Source organism: Triturus cristatus, chromosome 3_1, assembly GCF_964204655.1.
Source record: "Triturus cristatus chromosome 3_1, aTriCri1.1, whole genome shotgun sequence".
In the NCBI taxonomy this organism is placed as follows: Eukaryota; Metazoa; Chordata; class Amphibia; order Caudata; family Salamandridae; genus Triturus; species Triturus cristatus.
In genome coordinates this window covers 998291097-998310724 of record NC_140583.1, presented here as the reverse complement: position 1 = coordinate 998310724, position 19628 = coordinate 998291097, and the positions used below count along the sequence as shown (strand labels likewise).

Below are 19628 nucleotides of genomic sequence, written 5' to 3'. Positions count from 1 at the left end.
TGGGGCAGAGGACGACTTCGAGCCCCTACCCGACCTCCTGAGAACCTCCGAAAAGGACAGCTCCGTAGAGGTAGTCATCCTCTCCGCCACCCTGACTGCTGAGCAGCACCAAGAGTGTCAAGGACTGCTGCATCACTTCGCTGCTCTCTTCTCCCTCACTCCCGGAGTCACCCGATGGTGCGTCCACGACGTCGACACCGGGGACAGCCCCCCCGTGCGACACAGAGCCTACCGAGTCCCCGACCGGGTGCGGGCCTGCATCCACGCCGAGGCCTCCAAGATGTTGGCCCTGGGGGTCATCGAGCCCTCCGACAGTCCCTGGGCCAGCCCTGTGGTCCTGGTGCCGAAAGCTGCCGCCCCGGGCACCACCCCGGAGCTCCGGTTTTGCGTGGACTATCGGGGATTAAATGCCGTCACCAAAACCGATGCCCATCCCATTCCTTGGGCAGATGAACTGATCGACCGCCTGGGAGCAGCCCGCTACCTTAGCACCTTTGACCTCACCGCCGGATACTGGCAGATCAGGCTCACCCCGGGCGCCCAAGAGCGTTCTGCTTTCTCCACCCCCGATGGCCACTACCACTTCCGAGTGATGCCCTTCGGCATGAAGAATGCCCCGGCGACCTTCCAAAGACTAGTGAACAAGGTACTGGCCGGCCTAGAAGCGTTCAGCGCCGCCTACCTGGACGATATTGCGGTGTTCAGCAGCCACTGGGCCGAACACCTGAGGCACCTCTGGGAGGTTCTGACCGCCCTCCAAAGGGCCGGGCTCACAATAAAAGCCAGCAAATGTCAGTTAGGGCAGGGATCCGTAACCTATCTAGGACATCAAGTGGGGAGCGGCCATGTGGCTCCCCTCCAGCCAAAGATCGACGCCATCATGGCCTGGCAGCCCCCAGCCACCCAAACCGCTGTGAGGGCCTTCCTGGGACTCACGGGCTATTACAGGCGGTACATTAAGAACTACGGAAGCATTGTGGGCCCCCTCACGGAGCCCACCTCAAAGAAGCAACCAAAGAAGGTGCACTGGACGCCCCTCTGTCAGGCGGCCTTCGAGACCCTCAAGACAGCGATGTGTACCGCCCCCATGCTACAAGCTCCCGACTACAGCAAAGAGTTCGTGGTACAGACTGATGCCTCGGAATACGGAATCGGGGCTGTCTTGTCCCAAGTGAACTCTGAGGGGATTGACCAGCCGGTGGCCTTCATCAGCCGGCGCCTGCTGCCCCGGGAGCAAAGATGGAGAACCATTGAACGAGAGGCCTTCGCCGTGGTGTGGGCCCTCAAGAAGCTCCGGCCCTACCTCTTCGGCACCCACTTCCGGGTCCAAACCGACCACCGGCCCTTGCGGTGGTTAATGCAGATGAGAGGCGAGAACCCGAAGTTGTTGCGATGGTCGATCTCCCTGCAGGGGATGGACTTCACTGTAGACCATCGGCCCGGCAACGACCACGCCAACGCCGACGGCCTAGCCCGCTTCTTCCGCCTCGGCGAGGAGAACACCCAAGAAGATGGGTGACTCTCCCTGCCTTCCGCTGGGGGGGGGGGGGGGGGGGGGGGACGCCTGTTGGATCCGGCCTCGTGGCGTGGTCCCGAACCCTCCTACCAAACCAAACGGGGGCAACCCCAACCCTTCGGGGCCCCCCCGAGCTTGTACCCCACTACCCGCACCAGCCTTCGCGACGCGGCCCGCCCGGGCCTCGGTCCATGCGAAGCCCCAACATCAAGGCGCCAAGACCCGACCCAAGGGGGTCGAGTGGCCACTTCACAGATCCCGGAGGAGGGGAGTTTCGATGGGGCCTCCCGCCGGCCCCCGACACCTGGGCCCGAACGCCCTCCGGCCTCCCTGGGCGATGGCTCCACCCCCCCCGCTGGGTGTCTGGACTCTCTCATCCCGGCCCCTCCGGCCCCCCAGGCGCGAGGGTCCGGACATCAAAGGGCTCCAGCCATATATCTGGGGCAGCCCACAACCAGGACGGCAGTTGTATCCTGGAGTCCAGAGCCCTGCTGATCGGATCGCGGCTGACCCTACGGAGAAAGACTCATTGCCTGGAACTGAGAACTCGAGCCCTGCTGACGTCGTCGCGCCTCCCCCTTGCTGAGAAGAAGACCCTCACGGAACATCGGAGCCCTGCTGACCTCATCGCGGCTCGACCTCACCGAAGTGATGCCTCGAACCCTGCGGACTACGTCCCGGGCTGATATTGAGACTGTCCCGCTACCCCCGTTCCTAACCAAACCCTGAGACTCTTTTGGATCCCTGGATCCACCTGTAAATATTGCCTACGGAGACCTACCTTTAATTATGATAAACGACTTGTGAGCATTGATACCCTGGTTGTGTCCCTTTGTGGTGGGAGGGGATTACTTGGCTGTACGATCCTAGGAGAAGGACCTCGCCCAGGAGGCTTCTCAGCGGCGCTCGGCTGCATCCTTACGGAACGGTGCCTCTCGGGGTGGTCAGTCCGACACCCTCTGACTCCCCGGAGGTCGCACTTCTAACAAGGGTGTATTGCTTGGTATGAGTGTCTCCTTTGTGGTGAATGTCTGCAATCTGTAGCACGACTAGACTCTAGGTTTCATGGTCATTTGTTTGAGGTTCAGCTTGAAAATATTTTTTTATGTAGGAAATCCACCATGGATGCGAGTGCCGGTTCTGGATTTGGCTTGTTTTTAAATCAGCAGGAGGGACTGAAGAAAAAGAAAGAAGAGAAGAACTTGCATTCAAAAATTGTTAACACATGCTTTGTGGCATCTGCATATCTGTATGAAAAACATAGTGGATCCTAATTGAAGAAGTATTTGGAGGATGTAGTTTCAAGATAATGATACAACCAAGGTATCAATCTAGGAGCTCTGAGTCTCTGCATATCACTCCGATATATTAATCCTGCTGTTTTAAGGGGAGATGAAAGCTTATCCTTAAGACAATCTGGTGTCCCTGGTGAATCCCATATAGGGGCCTTAAGGGCATAATAAGGGATGCCTAATCTTCTCCTAACATACATCCAGTTCTTCAGTGCGGTACCTAAAATTTTTAATCTCACCCTTTTGTAGTATTTAGGATCACCGTATTTAAATAAAAAATATTCCTGCCCTTGTGGGATACCATGAAGGAGCGCCTGGAACAATAAACCTAGAGAGGAGGCGTCTGTCTTACCCGCCAGAAGTCTAAAGTTTTTAAAATGGAAGGAATAGCAGTATATAAGTAAGTCCGGTAAGGCTAACCCTCCCATTTTCAGAGTTCTCCTCATTTTCTTCCAGGAGATTCTCGATGTCTTTGTGTTCCAGATAAAAGAGCCTATTTTCCCCTGGAGTTTGGCTATGTCAAATGGGCTAAACATTAATGGGATAGAGTTAAACAAGAAAGTGATTTTAGGTAGAATAATCATCTTGATTAAATTCACTCTCCCAAAGATGTTCAGCGGGAGGCCTGAGCAACGTTGCAGGAGGCTGCACACGTCCTTGTAAACTCTACTTAGGTTTTCTTTTGGTATCTCTGAGATATTCTGAGCTAGATGTATTCCGAGATACCTCATGCATAACTTTGCATCTGGAGCTGCCACCTCCTGATTCCATTGCATGATCTCAGTTTTTTCTTTATTGATCATAGCCTGATATCTTCCCAAAGGACTCTGCCTGATCAAATAACCTGGGAATGGCTTCTTCCGAGTTAGCTGTAAACATTAAAAGATCTTCAGCATATAGGGCAAGTTTTAAAGTGAGATCCGCTATATTAAAGGGTTTAATTACAGGGTCAGCTCTCAACTGACAAACAAAGGGTTCGATGTAGAGATTGAACAATAAAGGGGAGAGAGGACACCCCTGTCTCGTTCCACGCGGAATATAGACCCAATCTGTAAGTAAACCATTTATCAAGATTTTTCTCTGGGAGAAGAATAGAGTGATTTGATTGCTGTTATAAAATTTTCAGGGAATCCAAAACTAGATAGGGCTGACCATAGATATGACCATTTAACTTGGTCAAAGGCCTTAGCTGCATCAATGGCTACAATAGTCCAGGGGAGTTTTTTATCAATAGCAACATCTATGGCGGCAATAGCCTGAAAAGTTAATTCATTTAACTGCCTGCCTGGGATAAAGCCTCTCTCGTCTCCGTGTACTATAGATTTTATGACTTTAGCCCATCTCACCGCCAGAACTCCGGCAAAAATCTTATAGTCTATGTTCAGCAATGAGATTGGCCTATACGACTCGATATTTGTGGGGTCCTTATCAGGTTTCAGGATCAAAGTGACTGTCGCTTCTGACCAGGTTTGTGGGGTTATCTCACCTAATATAAGTATCTTATTAAATAAAGTCGTAAGAACCGGGGCAACTTTATCTAATCCAATTTGGTAGATCTCTGCAGGAAGTCCATCAGGACCAGCTGCCTTCCCTTTTGCCATTTTTTTTTATCTGGTTGTAGACTTCGCCCTCTTGTATTTCTGAACTCAAATAGCCTCTATCAGCCTCTGATAACTGTGGTAAATCGAGCTGGTTTAACCAATCTACTGCGTCATGAATTAAAGGACCACTCTCTTCTGCACATAGATCCTGCATGAACCGTTTTGCCTGTCCAGAAATTAGATCATTGTCGTGGGAGATGGCCCCAGTGCCGCTTATGGTTAGGCCCTTGATCAAATTTCTGGCCCTATCAGACCTGGCCTTCCAGGCAAGTAGTCATCCAGATTTTTCCCCGTACGAAAAGTTTTGCAATTTACTTGCATCCCATCTATCTTTGACTGGTTTATCGATGTTAGCCTGATATTCAGCTCTCAGGAAATCCAGCTCATTCTGTATGGTAGCTAAATTAGCCTGATGTTCTAATGAGGCCTTCTGCAACTGTTGTTCTTTTAGTTTTATTTTAGTAAGGCGATCTTCTTCCTCTCTTCTTCTTACTTTATTTCTCCTAATCGTTAAAGAGGTTAAATACCCTCTCAACCAAGCCTTAAAGGTCTCCCATACCATTTGATCTGTCACAGTACAACTATTTATTTTAAAGAAGTCAACAACCTCAGCCTCCAGATCCCCCTTCACTTCCTCTTTTAAGAGTATTGATCTATCTAGAGTCCACCTTCTTACTTGATCATCTTGCTTAAATCTAATCTTTAATTCCACCATAGAATGATCTGAGATTATGGCTGGGATATAGGATACGGTGTCTACTCCAGATGGTAGTATTTGGTCTAACAGAAAGAAATCTATTCTAGAATGGTGTCTGTGTCTGCGGCTATAGAAAGAATAATCTCTACTACTACCATTTCTGACCCTCCAAATGTCAAGTAAATTAAAGTCTTTCATAATATTTTTAAGTTCTGTTTGTGATTTACGTGGAGGGGTAAATTTGACTCTTGAAGTTCGATCCAAATCTTCATTAAAGATCAGGTTAAAGTCCCCTCCTAAGATAATAGGTGTTTCATAATTTAGGAGACTCGCTTTTAGACTTGAAAGAGCCCCTGGAGAGTCGGTATTGGGTCCGTAGTAGACTGCGCATGTAAATTGTGAGCTATCTATCGCTAGAGAAGCAGTCAGCCATCTACCTGAGCAGTCAGTCTCAAACTTCTCTTCCCTAATCCTACTGTTAGCTCGAACTATAATTGCCACTCCCCTGGTGTTTCCTCTCTGATTGGAGCAGAGGAGATCCTGAATCCATCTTTGACTCCTAAGCGCTGTCTTGCATTCTTGCGGCTCCAGGTGAGTTTCTTCAAGGAGACAAATCGAGCATGACCGGGGGAACACTTACTAGATTTAAATATTATCAGCTTTCGGGTTGGTGGGCTACCATTCCATAGAATTCTAATACCTCAAACCCGAAGTTTGATCTAGTAAGTAAGAAGGGCAGATGGAAAAAAGAGATATCACACCGGTATTGGGTCTTGATTGAGGTGGAGGATGTGACGGAATCCGAACTTCAAAGGTTGTGGGGTAATCTCATGGATCCAGACATTAACATCCTTTTGGATTTATGGGCGGACTCCTTCACGATGCTTCACACGGTGGTTAAGTTTGCCCCCCTAAAAAGAAATCACCTTTTTACAATGTACAGAGCGTATAGATCACCAAAAAAACTAGTTAAAATCCCAAGCCTAGAACACTATTGCCTGAGATGCAAACTCCTGGCCGCAGACGATGTGCATATGTTTGCAGAATGCCCAATGTTAAAGAGCTATTGGCTTAAAATACAAGGCTTCTTGGCTGAGGTACTAGACATACAATTAGTAGTTACTACTGGGATGATCATGTTTGGATTAACTACACATTCCCATGTGAACGATCTGGCTTCAAAATGTATTTTCTATGTTATCATCCTGGCACGACGGGAAACATGTAAGGCCTGGAAAAGTGAAAATGCTCCTAATTTCGCAGAGTGTTTGAAATACCTCATTTATATAAGTGAATCGGATATGGCCTGTGATAGTACAAGTCACGATAAGATCTGGGCGGCTCTTGTGGCATGACGGAACAGTTGAGTGTATTCCAATGATTTTCACCTGGGCACTGTTGGTTCTTTGTCTCCAATCCATCGAAGGGCCAAACAAACAGATTGAATGGAATGGAGTGGAATAAGAAAACAGTCGTTACTAGAGGGGTGTTTCCCTCCCATCTCTCCTCGGACCTTAAACATCATGATCGGAACAACTTGGGAAGAGGAGAGAGGGTGGGTCTCTCCACCTAGAATGCCCGCTTTGGTATATGAGGAATAAAAAAATAAATAAAAGGTATCCTGTAAAAAACCTAAGGCTTTGAATTTCAGCCTGCAACATAGGAGCAGCAACCAACTAGTCAGGTTAAGCCCTCTCATGAATACGAAACATGAACAGGCCCAAGAAAGAGGCGTCTGCGAACACTGAAGAAAAATCTAGTACTTGAGAAGACAGTAATCCGTAATGTATTGATCTCCAAACAAGAATTTTCTCAAAGTAAATTTGGCACCAATTTATGTTTCTCGTTCTCTTTAACCTCCTCCTTGTGCTTTTTACATTAACCCAAAATGAACTAGGGCCTACTTCGGCTTAAAGTTTGAAAACGTTATATGGACTGGAGGTAGCACGGAGGAGGGTAGGGATTTGGGAAAAAATTGTTCCAAGCAATACCCGTACAGAGGCATGGGACAGAGACTGATTCAGCCTTCAAAACAAGGGATTTGTCCTATCAATATACTTTACGGGTTCATCTTCATATGCCTAATCCACGCCAGGATGGCTTGATACTGCTTGGTGAGTTGACCACACCAGGTGTGAAAGACAATTATCCTGTCAAGATGCAAAACCATCTCAACTTAGAACAGAGATTTCCTCAGCACCAGACCTTTCCTTGATAGACTGGAGATCTCCCCACGTCTTACAATGGATGTTAGTACAAAATGAAAAGACATGGCTGTACTGAAGATTTGAAGGTATTCTGTAGTGAGAGGCAAGTGGTAGAAGTGGCAAGGTGTTCTTGGGGTTGTTCCACAATTGAGAAAAGAGTGCTCACAATTTCACAAAACACCAATCCACTGCTACCACTAATGGAAGAGCGGCAGAAGAGGAAAGATAGTATTAAAAGAAAAAAACAATGAGGCAAGCCAGAAGAGTGTCCAAAGAGAGAGAGGTGAAGGAATGGAAATTTGTGGAGTCTGCAGTACAGAGGAGAAAATAGAGTAGGTGAACAGGTGTATCTGGAAATATGCCACCATTTAACAGCTAGTGGTAGAAGCAGAAAGGGTAGTTTTGAGCTTGAACAGTCTCCCACTACTGCAAAATAGTAGGAGTGGATATTTGTGTGTGGAGAAGGGGGGGATTCTGAGGATAAAGATATGGGTAAAGAAATGTGTCTGGTGAGAGTGTAAATGTAGTGAGTGAGATGAGTAAAGGTGTGTGCTTGGAGACATTACAGAGGGGATAGGTGCACATGGAGAGTGCCCCATTGCCCAAAGGACTGCATTGAAAGGTAGTTCAGTGGCTTCTTCCGAGTTAGCTGTAAACATTAAAAGATCTTCAGCATATAGGGCAAGTTTTAAAGTGAGATCCGCTATATTAAAGGGTTTAATTACAGGGTCAGCTCTCAACTGACAAACAAAGGGTTCGATGTAGAGATTGAACAATAAAGGGGAGAGAGGACACCCCTGTCTCGTTCCACGCGGAATATAGACCCAATCTGTAAGTAAACCATTTATCAAGATTTTTGCTCTGGGAGAAGAATAGAGTGATTTGATTGCTGTTATAAAATTTTCAGGGAATCCAAAACTAGATAGGGCTGACCATAGATATGACCATTTAACTTGGTCAAAGGCCTTAGCTGCATCAATGGCTACAATAGTCCAGGGGAGTTTTTTATCAATAGCAACATCTATGGCGGCAATAGCCTGAAAAGTTAATTCATTTAACTGCCTGCCTGGGATAAAGCCTCTCTCGTCTCCGTGTACTATAGATTTTATGACTTTAGCCCATCTCACCGCCAGAACTCCGGCAAAAATCTTATAGTCTATGTTCAGCAATGAGATTGGCCTATACGACTCGATATTTGTGGGGTCCTTATCAGGTTTCAGGATCAAAGTGACTGTCGCTTCTGACCAGGTTTGTGGGGTTATCTCACCTAATATAAGTATCTTATTAAATAAAGTCGTAAGAACCGGGGCAACTTTATCTAATCCAATTTGGTAGATCTCTGCAGGAAGTCCATCAGGACCAGCTGCCTTCCCTTTTGCCATTTTTTTTTATCTGGTTGTAGACTTCGCCCTCTTGTATTTCTGAACTCAAATAGCCTCTATCAGCCTCTGATAACTGTGGTAAATCGAGCTGGTTTAACCAATCTACTCCGTCATGAATTAAAGGACCACTCTCTTCTGCACATAGATCCTGCATGAACCGTTTTGCCTGTCCAGAAATTAGATCATTGTCGTGGGAGATGGCCCCAGTGCCGCTTATGGTTAGGCCCTTGATCAAATTTCTGGCCCTATCAGACCTGGCCTTCCAGGCAAGTAGTCATCCAGATTTTTCCCCGTACGAAAAGTTTTGCAATTTACTTGCATCCCATCTATCTTTGACTGGTTTATCGATGTTAGCCTGATATTCAGCTCTCAGGAAATCCAGCTCATTCTGTATGGTAGCTAAATTAGCCTGATGTTCTAATGAGGCCTTCTGCAACTGTTGTTCTTTTAGTTTTATTTTAGTAAGGCGATCTTCTTCCTCTCTTCTTCTTACTTCATTTCTCCTAATCGTTAAAGAGGTTAAATACCCTCTCAACCAAGCCTTAAAGGTCTCCCATACCATTTGATCTGTCACAGTACAACTATTTATTTTAAAGAAGTCAACAACCTCAGCCTCCAGATCCCCCTTCACTTCCTCTTTTAAGAGTATTGATCTATCTAGAGTCCACCTTCTTACTTGATCATCTTGCTTAAATCTAATCTTTAATTCCACCATAGAATGATCTGAGATTATGGCTGGGATATAGGATACGGTGTCTACTCCAGATGGTAGTATTTGGTCTAACAGAAAGAAATCTATTCTAGAATGGTGTCTGTGTCTGCGGCTATAGAAAGAATAATCTCTACTACTACCATTTCTGACCCTCCAAATGTCAAGTAAATTAAAGTCTTTCATAATATTTTTAAGTTCTGTTTGTGATTTACGTGGAGGGGTAAATTTGACTCTTGAAGTTCGATCCAAATCTTCATTAAAGATCAGGTTAAAGTCCCCTCCTAAGATAATAGGTGTTTCATAATTTAGGAGACTCGCTTTTAGACTTGAAAGAGCCCCTGGAGAGTCGGTATTGGGTCCGTAGTAGACTGCGCATGTAAATTGTGAGCTATCTATCGCTGGAGAAGCAGTCAGCCATCTACCTGAGCAGTCAGTCTCAAACTTCTCTTCCCTAATCCTACTGTTAGCTCGAACTATAATTGCCACTCCCCTGGTGTTTCCTCTCTGATTGGAGCAGAGGAGATCCTGAATCCATCTTTGACTCCTAAGCGCTGTCTTGCATTCTTGCGGCTCCAGGTGAGTTTCTTCAAGGAGACAAATCGAGCATGACCGGGGGAACACTTACTAGATTTAAATATTATCAGCTTTCGGGTTGGTGGGCTACCATTCCATAGAATTCTAATACCTCAAACCCGAAGTTTGATCTAGTAAGTAAGAAGGGCAGATGGAAAAAAGAGATATCACACCGGTATTGGGTCTTGATTGAGGTGGAGGATGTGACGGAATCCGAACTTCAAAGGTTGTGGGGTAATCTCATGGATCCAGACATTAACATCCTTTTGGATTTATGGGCGGACTCCTTCACGATGCTTCACACGGTGGTTAAGTTTGCCCCCCTAAAAAGAAATCACCTTTTTACAATGTACAGAGCGTATAGATCACCAAAAAAACTAGTTAAAATCCCAAGCCTAGAACACTATTGCCTGAGATGCAAACTCCTGGCCGCAGACGATGTGCATATGTTTGCAGAATGCCCAATGTTAAAGAGCTATTGGCTTAAAATACAAGGCTTCTTGGCTGAGGTACTAGACATACAATTAGTAGTTACTACTGGGATGATCATGTTTGGATTAACTACACATTCCCATGTGAACGATCTGGCTTCAAAATGTATTTTCTATGTTATCATCCTGGCACGACGGGAAACATGTAAGGCCTGGAAAAGTGAAAATGCTCCTAATTTCGCAGAGTGTTTGAAATACCTCATTTATATAAGTGAATCGGATATGGCCTGTGATAGTACAAGTCACGATAAGATCTGGGCGGCTCTTGTGGCATGACGGAACAGTTGAGTGTATTCCAATGATTTTCACCTGGGCACTGTTGGTTCTTTGTCTCCAATCCATCGAAGGGCCAAACAAACAGATTGAATGGAATGGAGTGGAATAAGAAAACAGTCGTTACTAGAGGGGTGTTTCCCTCCCATCTCTCCTCGGACCTTAAACATCATGATCGGAACAACTTGGGAAGAGGAGAGAGGGTGGGTCTCTCCACCTAGAATGCCCGCTTTGGTATATGAGGAATAAAAAAATAAATAAAAGGTATCCTGTAAAAAACCTAAGGCTTTGAATTTCAGCCTGCAACATAGGAGCAGCAACCAACTAGTCAGGTTAAGCCCTCTCATGAATACGAAACATGAACAGGCCCAAGAAAGAGGCGTCTGCGAACACTGAAGAAAAATCTAGTACTTGAGAAGACAGTAATCCGTAATGTATTGATCTCCAAACAAGAATTTTCTCAAAGTAAATTTGGCACCAATTTATGTTTCTCGTTCTCTTTAACCTCCTCCTTGTGCTTTTTACATTAACCCAAAATGAACTAGGGCCTACTTCGGCTTAAAGTTTGAAAACGTTATATGGACTGGAGGTAGCACGGAGGAGGGTAGGGATTTGGGAAAAAATTGTTCCAAGCAATACCCGTACAGAGGCATGGGACAGAGACTGATTCAGCCTTCAAAACAAGGGATTTGTCCTATCAATATACTTTACGGGTTCATCTTCATATGCCTAATCCACGCCAGGATGGCTTGATACTGCTTGGTGAGTTGACCACACCAGGTGTGAAAGAAAATTATCCTGTCAAGATGCAAAACCATCTCAACTTAGAACAGAGATTTCCTCAGCACCAGACCTTTCCTTGATAGACTGGAGATCTCCCCACGTCTTACAATGGATGTTAGTACAAAATGAAAAGACATGGCTGTACTGAAGATTTGAAGGTATTCTGTAGTGAGAGGCAAGTGGTAGAAGTGGCAAGGTGTTCTTGGGGTTGTTCCACAATTGAGAAAAGAGTGCTCACAATTTCACAAAACACCAATCCACTGCTACCACTAATGGAAGAGCGGCAGAAGAGGAAAGATAGTATTAAAAGAAAAAAACAATGAGGCAAGCCAGAAGAGTGTCCAAAGAGAGAGAGGTGAAGGAATGGAAATTTGTGGAGTCTGCAGTACAGAGGAGAAAATAGAGTAGGTGAACAGGTGTATCTGGAAATATGCCACCATTTAACAGCTAGTGGTAGAAGCAGAAAGGGTAGTTTTGAGCTTGAACAGTCTCCCACTACTGCAAAATAGTAGGAGTGGATATTTGTGTGTGGAGAAGGGGGGGATTCTGAGGATAAAGATATGGGTAAAGAAATGTGTCTGGTGAGAGTGTAAATGTAGTGAGTGAGATGAGTAAAGGTGTGTGCTTGGAGACATTACAGAGGGGATAGGTGCACATGGAGAGTGCCCCATTGCCCAAAGGACTGCATTGAAAGGTAGTTCAGTGTCGAAAATCGGTAGAGTAGAAAAGCTGAACAATGCAATTTTTTCTTACTCCAGAAACATGGTAAAGATTTTAGGTGGATATTTTTCATGGCTTAGCTTCACGACTATTGCAGCAGAGGAAAGAATAAAAATAGAAGCCAAGGTGAGAGATAGCAAAAAAAGTGAAATTCAGTCAAGCATTTCCCCTTCTTTGATCAGAGTTACGCAACTCAGCAGATCCCTTAATGTTACTCACTCGGACAGATTTCCACCCTCATAATGTTCTCCTGCAGAATAGTCCAATACCCCTTCACCTATATTCACTCAGGCAGAGTCCTTCACACCTCCGCACTCACTCAAGCAACCTCCCATGTGCCCAAAGCAGAACTCACTCAGACTGCCCAGCTGTCGGATGACATTAGACAGAGTGATGTTGGTCATGCACTCCAGCTCGCTCTGCACGCTGGGCAGGGCCTGGCGGCACAGGTGCCTTGGCTCGATGTTCCTAGTCACAAGCGGCATATTGCTTCAGCTGCGGATAAGCTCCCCGTCCAAAATAATCAAGAAACCTGATGGCAAAAAAAATAAAAAAATATGAGAATTGAGAATGGGCTAACTGTAAAGAACATAATTCTGGAAACAATACACTGAACAAAAATAAATGAATGATAGGGGTGCATAGCATGAGCAGAAAGTAAAAAGCATTCTTTAAGCTCTCCATCAGCACAGTTGCTTAGTTTACCAATAGTTCAATCACCTAGCAAACCCACAGCATACCCCTCCGATCAACACTTTAATCTGTTCATCCACAGTACTCAATTAGCTCAACCACAGCATACTTTTAGTTCACGCTGAGTATTGTTCTAGATCACCCACAACATGCACACTATTAGCCCAGTCCTCGAGCTTGCCGAAAGCACACTTGCTTGGATCACACTCATGTCGCCTGTCACCAAGATATTTCCCCCAACACACTTTTGCAGGTCCCTACTAGCAGCCTCCTGGAGATTATTCGTCCTGTCCACCTTCCTGGCATGCCACCAGCTCCACAACGCTCTTGTGCGCCACAGCACACATTTCCAGCTCGCCACTAAAATTGCCACCGCAGGCCAGCTGCAAAAACCTTAAGCTAGTCAATACCATGCACACATAATAATGGACAAGTTACTTACCTTTGGTAAAGCCTTATCTGGTACAGACTATCTAGCAGCAGATTCCTTAGCTTAGAATTATCCCCAGGCACAAGACTGGATCCGAAAATATTTCATGATCAGTACCCCTGTGTGCGGGTAGGTGGCATCTGCACTGTGACGTGCACAGTGCCTATATACCCCCCTCCAGCGTACCGCTGTCAGTTGCTTTTTGCTACTTTCCACACCAGGAGCACGGAGCCAAGAAGAACACTGACCACTGGTGTGGAAAACTAGGGCCTGGGAAGTTGAAAGCCCTGTCCCTAGAAATCCGTGTGCAGAGCGGGAAGGGTGAGTGGGCTGGTAAGGCATTTGTGGCTAGACAGAGTCTCTACCAGATAAGGCATTATCTGGTAGAGACAAATGTCCATTTGATAGAGACTTCTGGACTCAGATGCCTTACCTTAGAATAGGTACCCAAGCAATACCTATGCGAAGGTGGGTCTTCAAAACAATTTCATATCAGCAGCATCGAACGAGCCAAGTGCCAATCTTGACATACCCGACTGTCCAGGCAGTAGTGTTTTGTGAACGTGTGCAAGGAAGCCTGAGTTGCTACCTGGCAGATGTTTAAGGCTGGGACTTTGCATGCTAACAGAAGTCACAGCCTTGGCTCTAGTGGAATGAGCAGGAAAACCCTCAGGGGGTTGCTTCTTGGCCAGGGCATGGCAGATTTTAATGCAGAACACAATCCATTGGGAAATAGGCAACACAGCCTTTCCCTTCTTCACACCAGCATACCCCACGAAGAGATGGTCATCCACCCAGAACTCTTGCGTGCAGTCAAGAGTAGAACAACAATGCTTTTTTTGGATCCAGACCGTGATGTCACTCCTCTTCCTTAGAAGGATGTGGAGGAGCGTAAAAAGTAGGCAGAGGGATTAACTGGCCTACATGAACGAGTGACCACTTTCAGTAGAAAGGAATCTCTAGTCCGTAGAACCAGCTTGTCTGGGTAGATGTTCAGGTATGGGGGCTTGGATGATCAAGCCTGAAGCTCACCGCCCCTCTGGGCAGATGTTATCGCCACCAGGAAGACTGTCCTGATGGTAAGTAGCCGGAGAAGACATTTGTGCAAGGGCTCAAAGGAAGCGCACATCAGGAATGTCAGGATGAGATTAAGGTCAAACTTAGCCATGTTTAAGGGAGAAGATGGAAACGCATGTCGCACACCTTTCAAGAACCTATGAACAATATGGGATTTCAAGCTGGATGGCTGGTCAGGCAACCACAGAAAGGCAGCAATAGCAGAAAGATAACCCTTTAAGGTGCCATGCTGGGCAAGGGAAAGAAATAAAGAGAAAAACCTGATAAAGTGAAGCAGAAAGGGGCTCAACCTGCTTTACTGCATACCATGCAACAAACTTGCCCCAACAACAGGCGTATAGAGTTTTGGTGGAGGGATGCCAGACTGCCAGAAGAACATTGCAGACTTCAGGGAGGGTCAAAGGCTGTCAACTGTCACCACTCAAACTCCACGAAAGAAGGCGGAGTGTTGACAGGTTTGGGAGGAGAACACTCCCCTCCTGTTGCGACAGAAGATCCTCCTGAAGGGTGAAGCCTGATCTGAAGACTGATGGCCATGCTCAACTGCTCGGGATACCAAACTCTGAGCCCAGTCCAGAGCCACAAGGATGACTTGGGCCTGGTCGTTCCTGACCATCTTGAGAACTCTGGGCAGGAGTGATATGGGCAAAAGCAATACTTGAGGCCTGAGCTCCACTCTAGACGATATGCTACTCCGAGCGAGAGCCACCTTGGAAACACCTACGCACAGAACTGCTGACATTGCGCATTCTCAGCAGTGGTGAACAAATCTAACCAAGACTCTCCCCACTGCTGAAAGAGACCATGCACCACCTCTGGATGGAGATGCCATTCATGATCTGCTAGGCATCTTTGACTAAGCTTGTCCGCCCTGGCATTCAGAGGACCCGCCTGGTGTTGTACCACCAGAGAAATGCCCTGCTGTTCCAGCCATGTCCAGGGACGCAGGGTCTCTTGGCAGAGGGTCCACGACTCACCCTGCCATGTTTGTTGCAGTACCACATGGCAGCGGTATTGTCCATGAACACCTGCACTAACTTTCCCTTGATGGAGGGTAGAAAGGCTTTTAATGCCAGCTAGATCGACCAGAGATCCTGTAAGTTGTTGTGGAGTCCGATTTCCCACAGAGACCTCTGATCTCCACCTCTTCCAGGAGTGACCCGTCTGTCACTACACTCAGATCTGATTGGGGAAGGAAGAGGGGTCTGCCGCTGACCCAATCGCGGTTCATTACCACTACTGCAGATCTTGTGCAGTTCCCTCCGACATCTGGACCATGTCAGAGCAATGTCCCTGAGGCTGCACTCACTGGAACTTCAAGACCCACTGTAGAACCAGCAAATGCCAGTGGGCATGAGTCACAGACAGGAGGCCATGAGCCCGAGCAGCGTCAGTCTCACTGAAAGCCAGGATAGAGGCTGAAACATCGGTATCATAGACTACATTTTCTGGACTCGCCGTTTGGGAGGATAGGCCCGAAACTGCACAGTGTCCAGAACAGCTCCGATGAAAGGGACAGTCAGAGAGAGTCAGGTGTGACTTTGGCATGTTGTTAGGGAAGCCCAGTGAATTCAAGAGGTCTACCATAGTCTGGAGGTGGGGGACGACAGCCTGGGGGAAGTCTGTCTTCAAAAGCCAGTCGTCGATAGGGGAAAACTGGCAATCCTTATCTCCAAAGCTGAGCTGCAACCACTGCCATCACCCTGGTGAACATCAGAGGGGTGCTGGGAAGGCTAAAAGGGAGCACAGCAAACAAATTGCTAGCAGCCCACCGTGAACCACAGGTAACGCCTGTGGGCAGGCAGGACAGGAATGTTGAACTGTACGTCCTTAAAGTCCAATGCTACCATCCAGTCTCCCAGGTCCAGGGCAGACAAGACTTGAGCCAACATGAGCATTGTGAACTTCTCCATCTTGCGGAAGAAATTGAGAGGGTGCAGGTCTAGGATAGGACGAAGGCCTCCAGCCCCGGAAATAAACGCGAATAGCAACCATAACTTCGCACCCTCTATATGGCCCCCTTTGACCAAGAGAGCAGTCACTTTCAGACAAAGTAGAGAACGATGGTCCTCCAGCAGTCTGTTGCAAGCAGGTGGCATGGATAGAGGGGTAGCCTCTAAGGGGAGTAGTAGCCGTTCTGTGCACTCTGCAAAACCTATTGGTCCAATGCGATAGACCGCTAGTGGTGAAGGTGATGGCAGATCCTGCCACCCAATGGGTGCCAATGGTGATGGGGAGGGGACTAGAAGGGCTTGAAGGCTGCAGCTGCCAGGGGGATGGTCAACTGGCCCGACTACTGGCTGCCTGACACAAGGTCTGTGGGTACTGCGGTTTCGGCCACACTTAGGCCAGGAAGCTTGCACGCTGTGGAGGCTGGGCTGATACAGACGCAGCTTAGAGCCCCTATCGTGGCCACGAAAGGAGCAGATTGGGGGTGACGAGGGGCCATGGAAAGGCCCAAAGACCTGGCTGTAGCCCTGCTGCCCTTAAAACACTCCAGCGCAGAATCCACCTGGTCTCCGAAGAGATGGGAGCCATCAAACGGCATGTCCATAAGCGATGCTTGGACATCCCTAGAAAAGCCAGTCTTCCTAAACCAGGTGAAACCGCTCTACCCAGTGAGTCCGTGGTGTCCAGTCCACAACATATGGTGAACTTGGCTGCATCTCTCTCATCAGTAACAGCTTGGGAAAAGACAGCACGGGCACCCCAGGACCATTGGGAGCAACTGCGTACCACAGAAGGTGAGACTAGCAGCCCAAAAGGCATGCAGTGTTCACTGACTGCAGTGCCAGGCTGGTAGAAGAAAACATCTTCCCCAAGGTATCCAGCCTCTTGGATTCCCCATCTGGGTGTGCAGCAGGGAGTAGGGTGTTGTGTGAGGAAGTTTGGGTCCCCTGGAGCAGGGCGGTGGCAGCAGGCAATAGTCCTGTTCACAGAAGCCCCTGACCTGGGCTTGTACCAGGTGCTTGGCAGGACGGCAGTAAGGGCTTCAATAAAGGTGAGATCCGGTTCTGAGGGGGGTAGTCCCAGCAGAAGCACCTCCATCAAGACATTAGTCTTGACCGTCACAGAGGGCAGGTTGTGGTCCAGGACCTCGGCCGCCCTCCTCACCATCATTGTGAAGGATGCTTCCTCCTCCGTAGCCACAGTAGGGGGAAGAAAGCATGCCAGTATCTGGAGAAGTGTCCAGTCTGCTGGCTTCTGCCAATTCCTCACACCAGTCCATATAGGGGTAAAAGGGCTGGTATTCTTCAGGGTTCAGCGACGCCTCCCAACCCTACCCAAAGCCTAGCCCATAAGAATAAGGCTCAGGCTACGGCCTGGAAGACATGGCTCCAGCCTGAGTCAGAAGTCTGCGACAGCTATCAATCTCTGTGTTGGAGTTCTGGATCAGAAAAACTCTTAAAGGTGAGTGGAGGTCACACCAGATCCCGGAAACTCAGAGAAGCGCTGACCTGACCCAGGCGCTGGCTCAACTGCGGAGCCATGCCTCGAATGCAGACGCTCCGTCATCTCACTGGCCAACTGATGAGGAGAAGTCGAAGTACTCTTTGAATTCTTGCTCTTCTTCTTACCCAAGTAGCCCGATGACTGAGAATTCAATGAAGATTTCGGCCTCCGCTTCCAGGACCTTCCTCTCGGGTACGAGATTGTACTGGTGTCGCACGTCGAGCCACAAGAAGCTGGAGGGATTGCTTCCTCAAGGCCTTTGGGTTCATGGCGCAGCAATCGGAGCAGGCCTTTGTATTGAGATCGCGGTCGAGGCAGCTGAGGCATACACGATGCGGGTACATCACCGACCCCAATCAGTGACAGGCGCCGCAGGGCTCGAAGCTGACCACCTGGGATGACATCCCGGTCACATCAGGAAAGAAGATTCTCAAAAACACTTCAACAAAAGTAACAAAAAAAAGCTTTGTCAAAAAATGCCTAAGGGGTAGCTCTCTCCCAATCTGCGCTGACTGGTGCAGAAAGAAAGGAACTGACATCAGCGCGCTCAGGTGGCACTTATATAGGCACCACGTTCGTCACTTCCAGTGCGGACGTCGTTGACGATGCCAAGAGGAGCCGATCGAAGCCACCTACTGGAGCGCAAGGGGTACTGCTCACGAAAATTTGCCTGATCCAGTCTGACAGCTGGGGCTAAATCTATGGTAAGGAATCTGCAGCTAGAAGTCTCTATCAGATACCACCATCACAATATCCTACTTCTAACACAATTGAACATTCTGCCAACTCCCCTTCACCACTGTCCAGGATTACTCCATATCACTAGCTTAGCTCACCCCATTTGTGCCCCCTCATGTTACCACTCTTCAAATCTTGACCACACCACATTCTTGGTAGATCGCCACCATCACAGCCTTAGCTCATCACTCGCACATTAGCCTGAGCTTTTCATCATAACCTCCAGCTAATCAACATCCTACTCCCCTAGTTCAATGATAATGACCACAATCCCCTTAGAATGCCTTACCATACCAAGAGACCTCACTCGTCAACAATACCCTAACACAACCCGCCGCATTCCCTAACACAACCCGCCGCGTTCCCTAACACACCCCGCTGCATTCCCCCAACATGGCCCCCTGCTGCATTCCCCCAACATGCCCCCTGCTGCATTCCCCCAACATGCCCCCTGCTGCATTCCCCCAACATGCCCCCTGCTGCATTCCCCCAACATGCCCCCGCCGAATTACCCCAACATGCCCCCGCCGAATTACCCCAACATGCCCCCGCCACATTCCCCCAACATGCCTCACCCCAACACATTCCCCTAACGTGTCCGACCACATACTTTTACTGCACTACACTTCCCTGGCTTCCTTCAAAACAATCCCTAGCTCGCCATCACCAGGCTCCTCTACTTCTCGCTCTATTACTTTCTCCTACCGCTCTCCATGACATTCCAAAAGCTTGCCTGCTAGTCCCTCTAAGCTTTCCACCACCACCTACCTCGCCCCACTATACTTCCCTCACGTCCCATCAACAAACCCCAAATCTGACCAACTATACTCTCCTGGGTCACCCGGCACACTTCCCTAGTTCAAGCCACAACTCCATATCCCAAATGTGCCTTCACTACACTCTCCTGGCTCACTCCACCACTCTTCTAGTTTTCTCAAAACAATGTTCACCACATTTGTCCAGCCTGCCTACACCACATTCTTTTATCTT

The 19628-nt window shown here is 47.8% G+C and overlaps 1 protein-coding gene across 7 annotated transcripts in view; it reads right to left on the bottom strand.

Annotated features, from left to right (window-relative positions):
* Nucleotides 1-19628, bottom strand: part of WASF2 (WASP family member 2) — a 432058-nt gene that overhangs the window by 164016 nt on the left and 248414 nt on the right. For all 7 annotated transcript variants that reach the window (XM_085645690.1, XM_085645694.1, XM_085645692.1 and 4 more), the window contains one exon: nucleotides 12603-12779. In XM_085645690.1, coding sequence (XP_085501816.1) covers nucleotides 12603-12732 — 130 coding nt within the window. In that variant the 5' untranslated portion in view covers nucleotides 12733-12779. The remainder of the gene's footprint in view (nucleotides 1-12602; nucleotides 12780-19628) is intronic.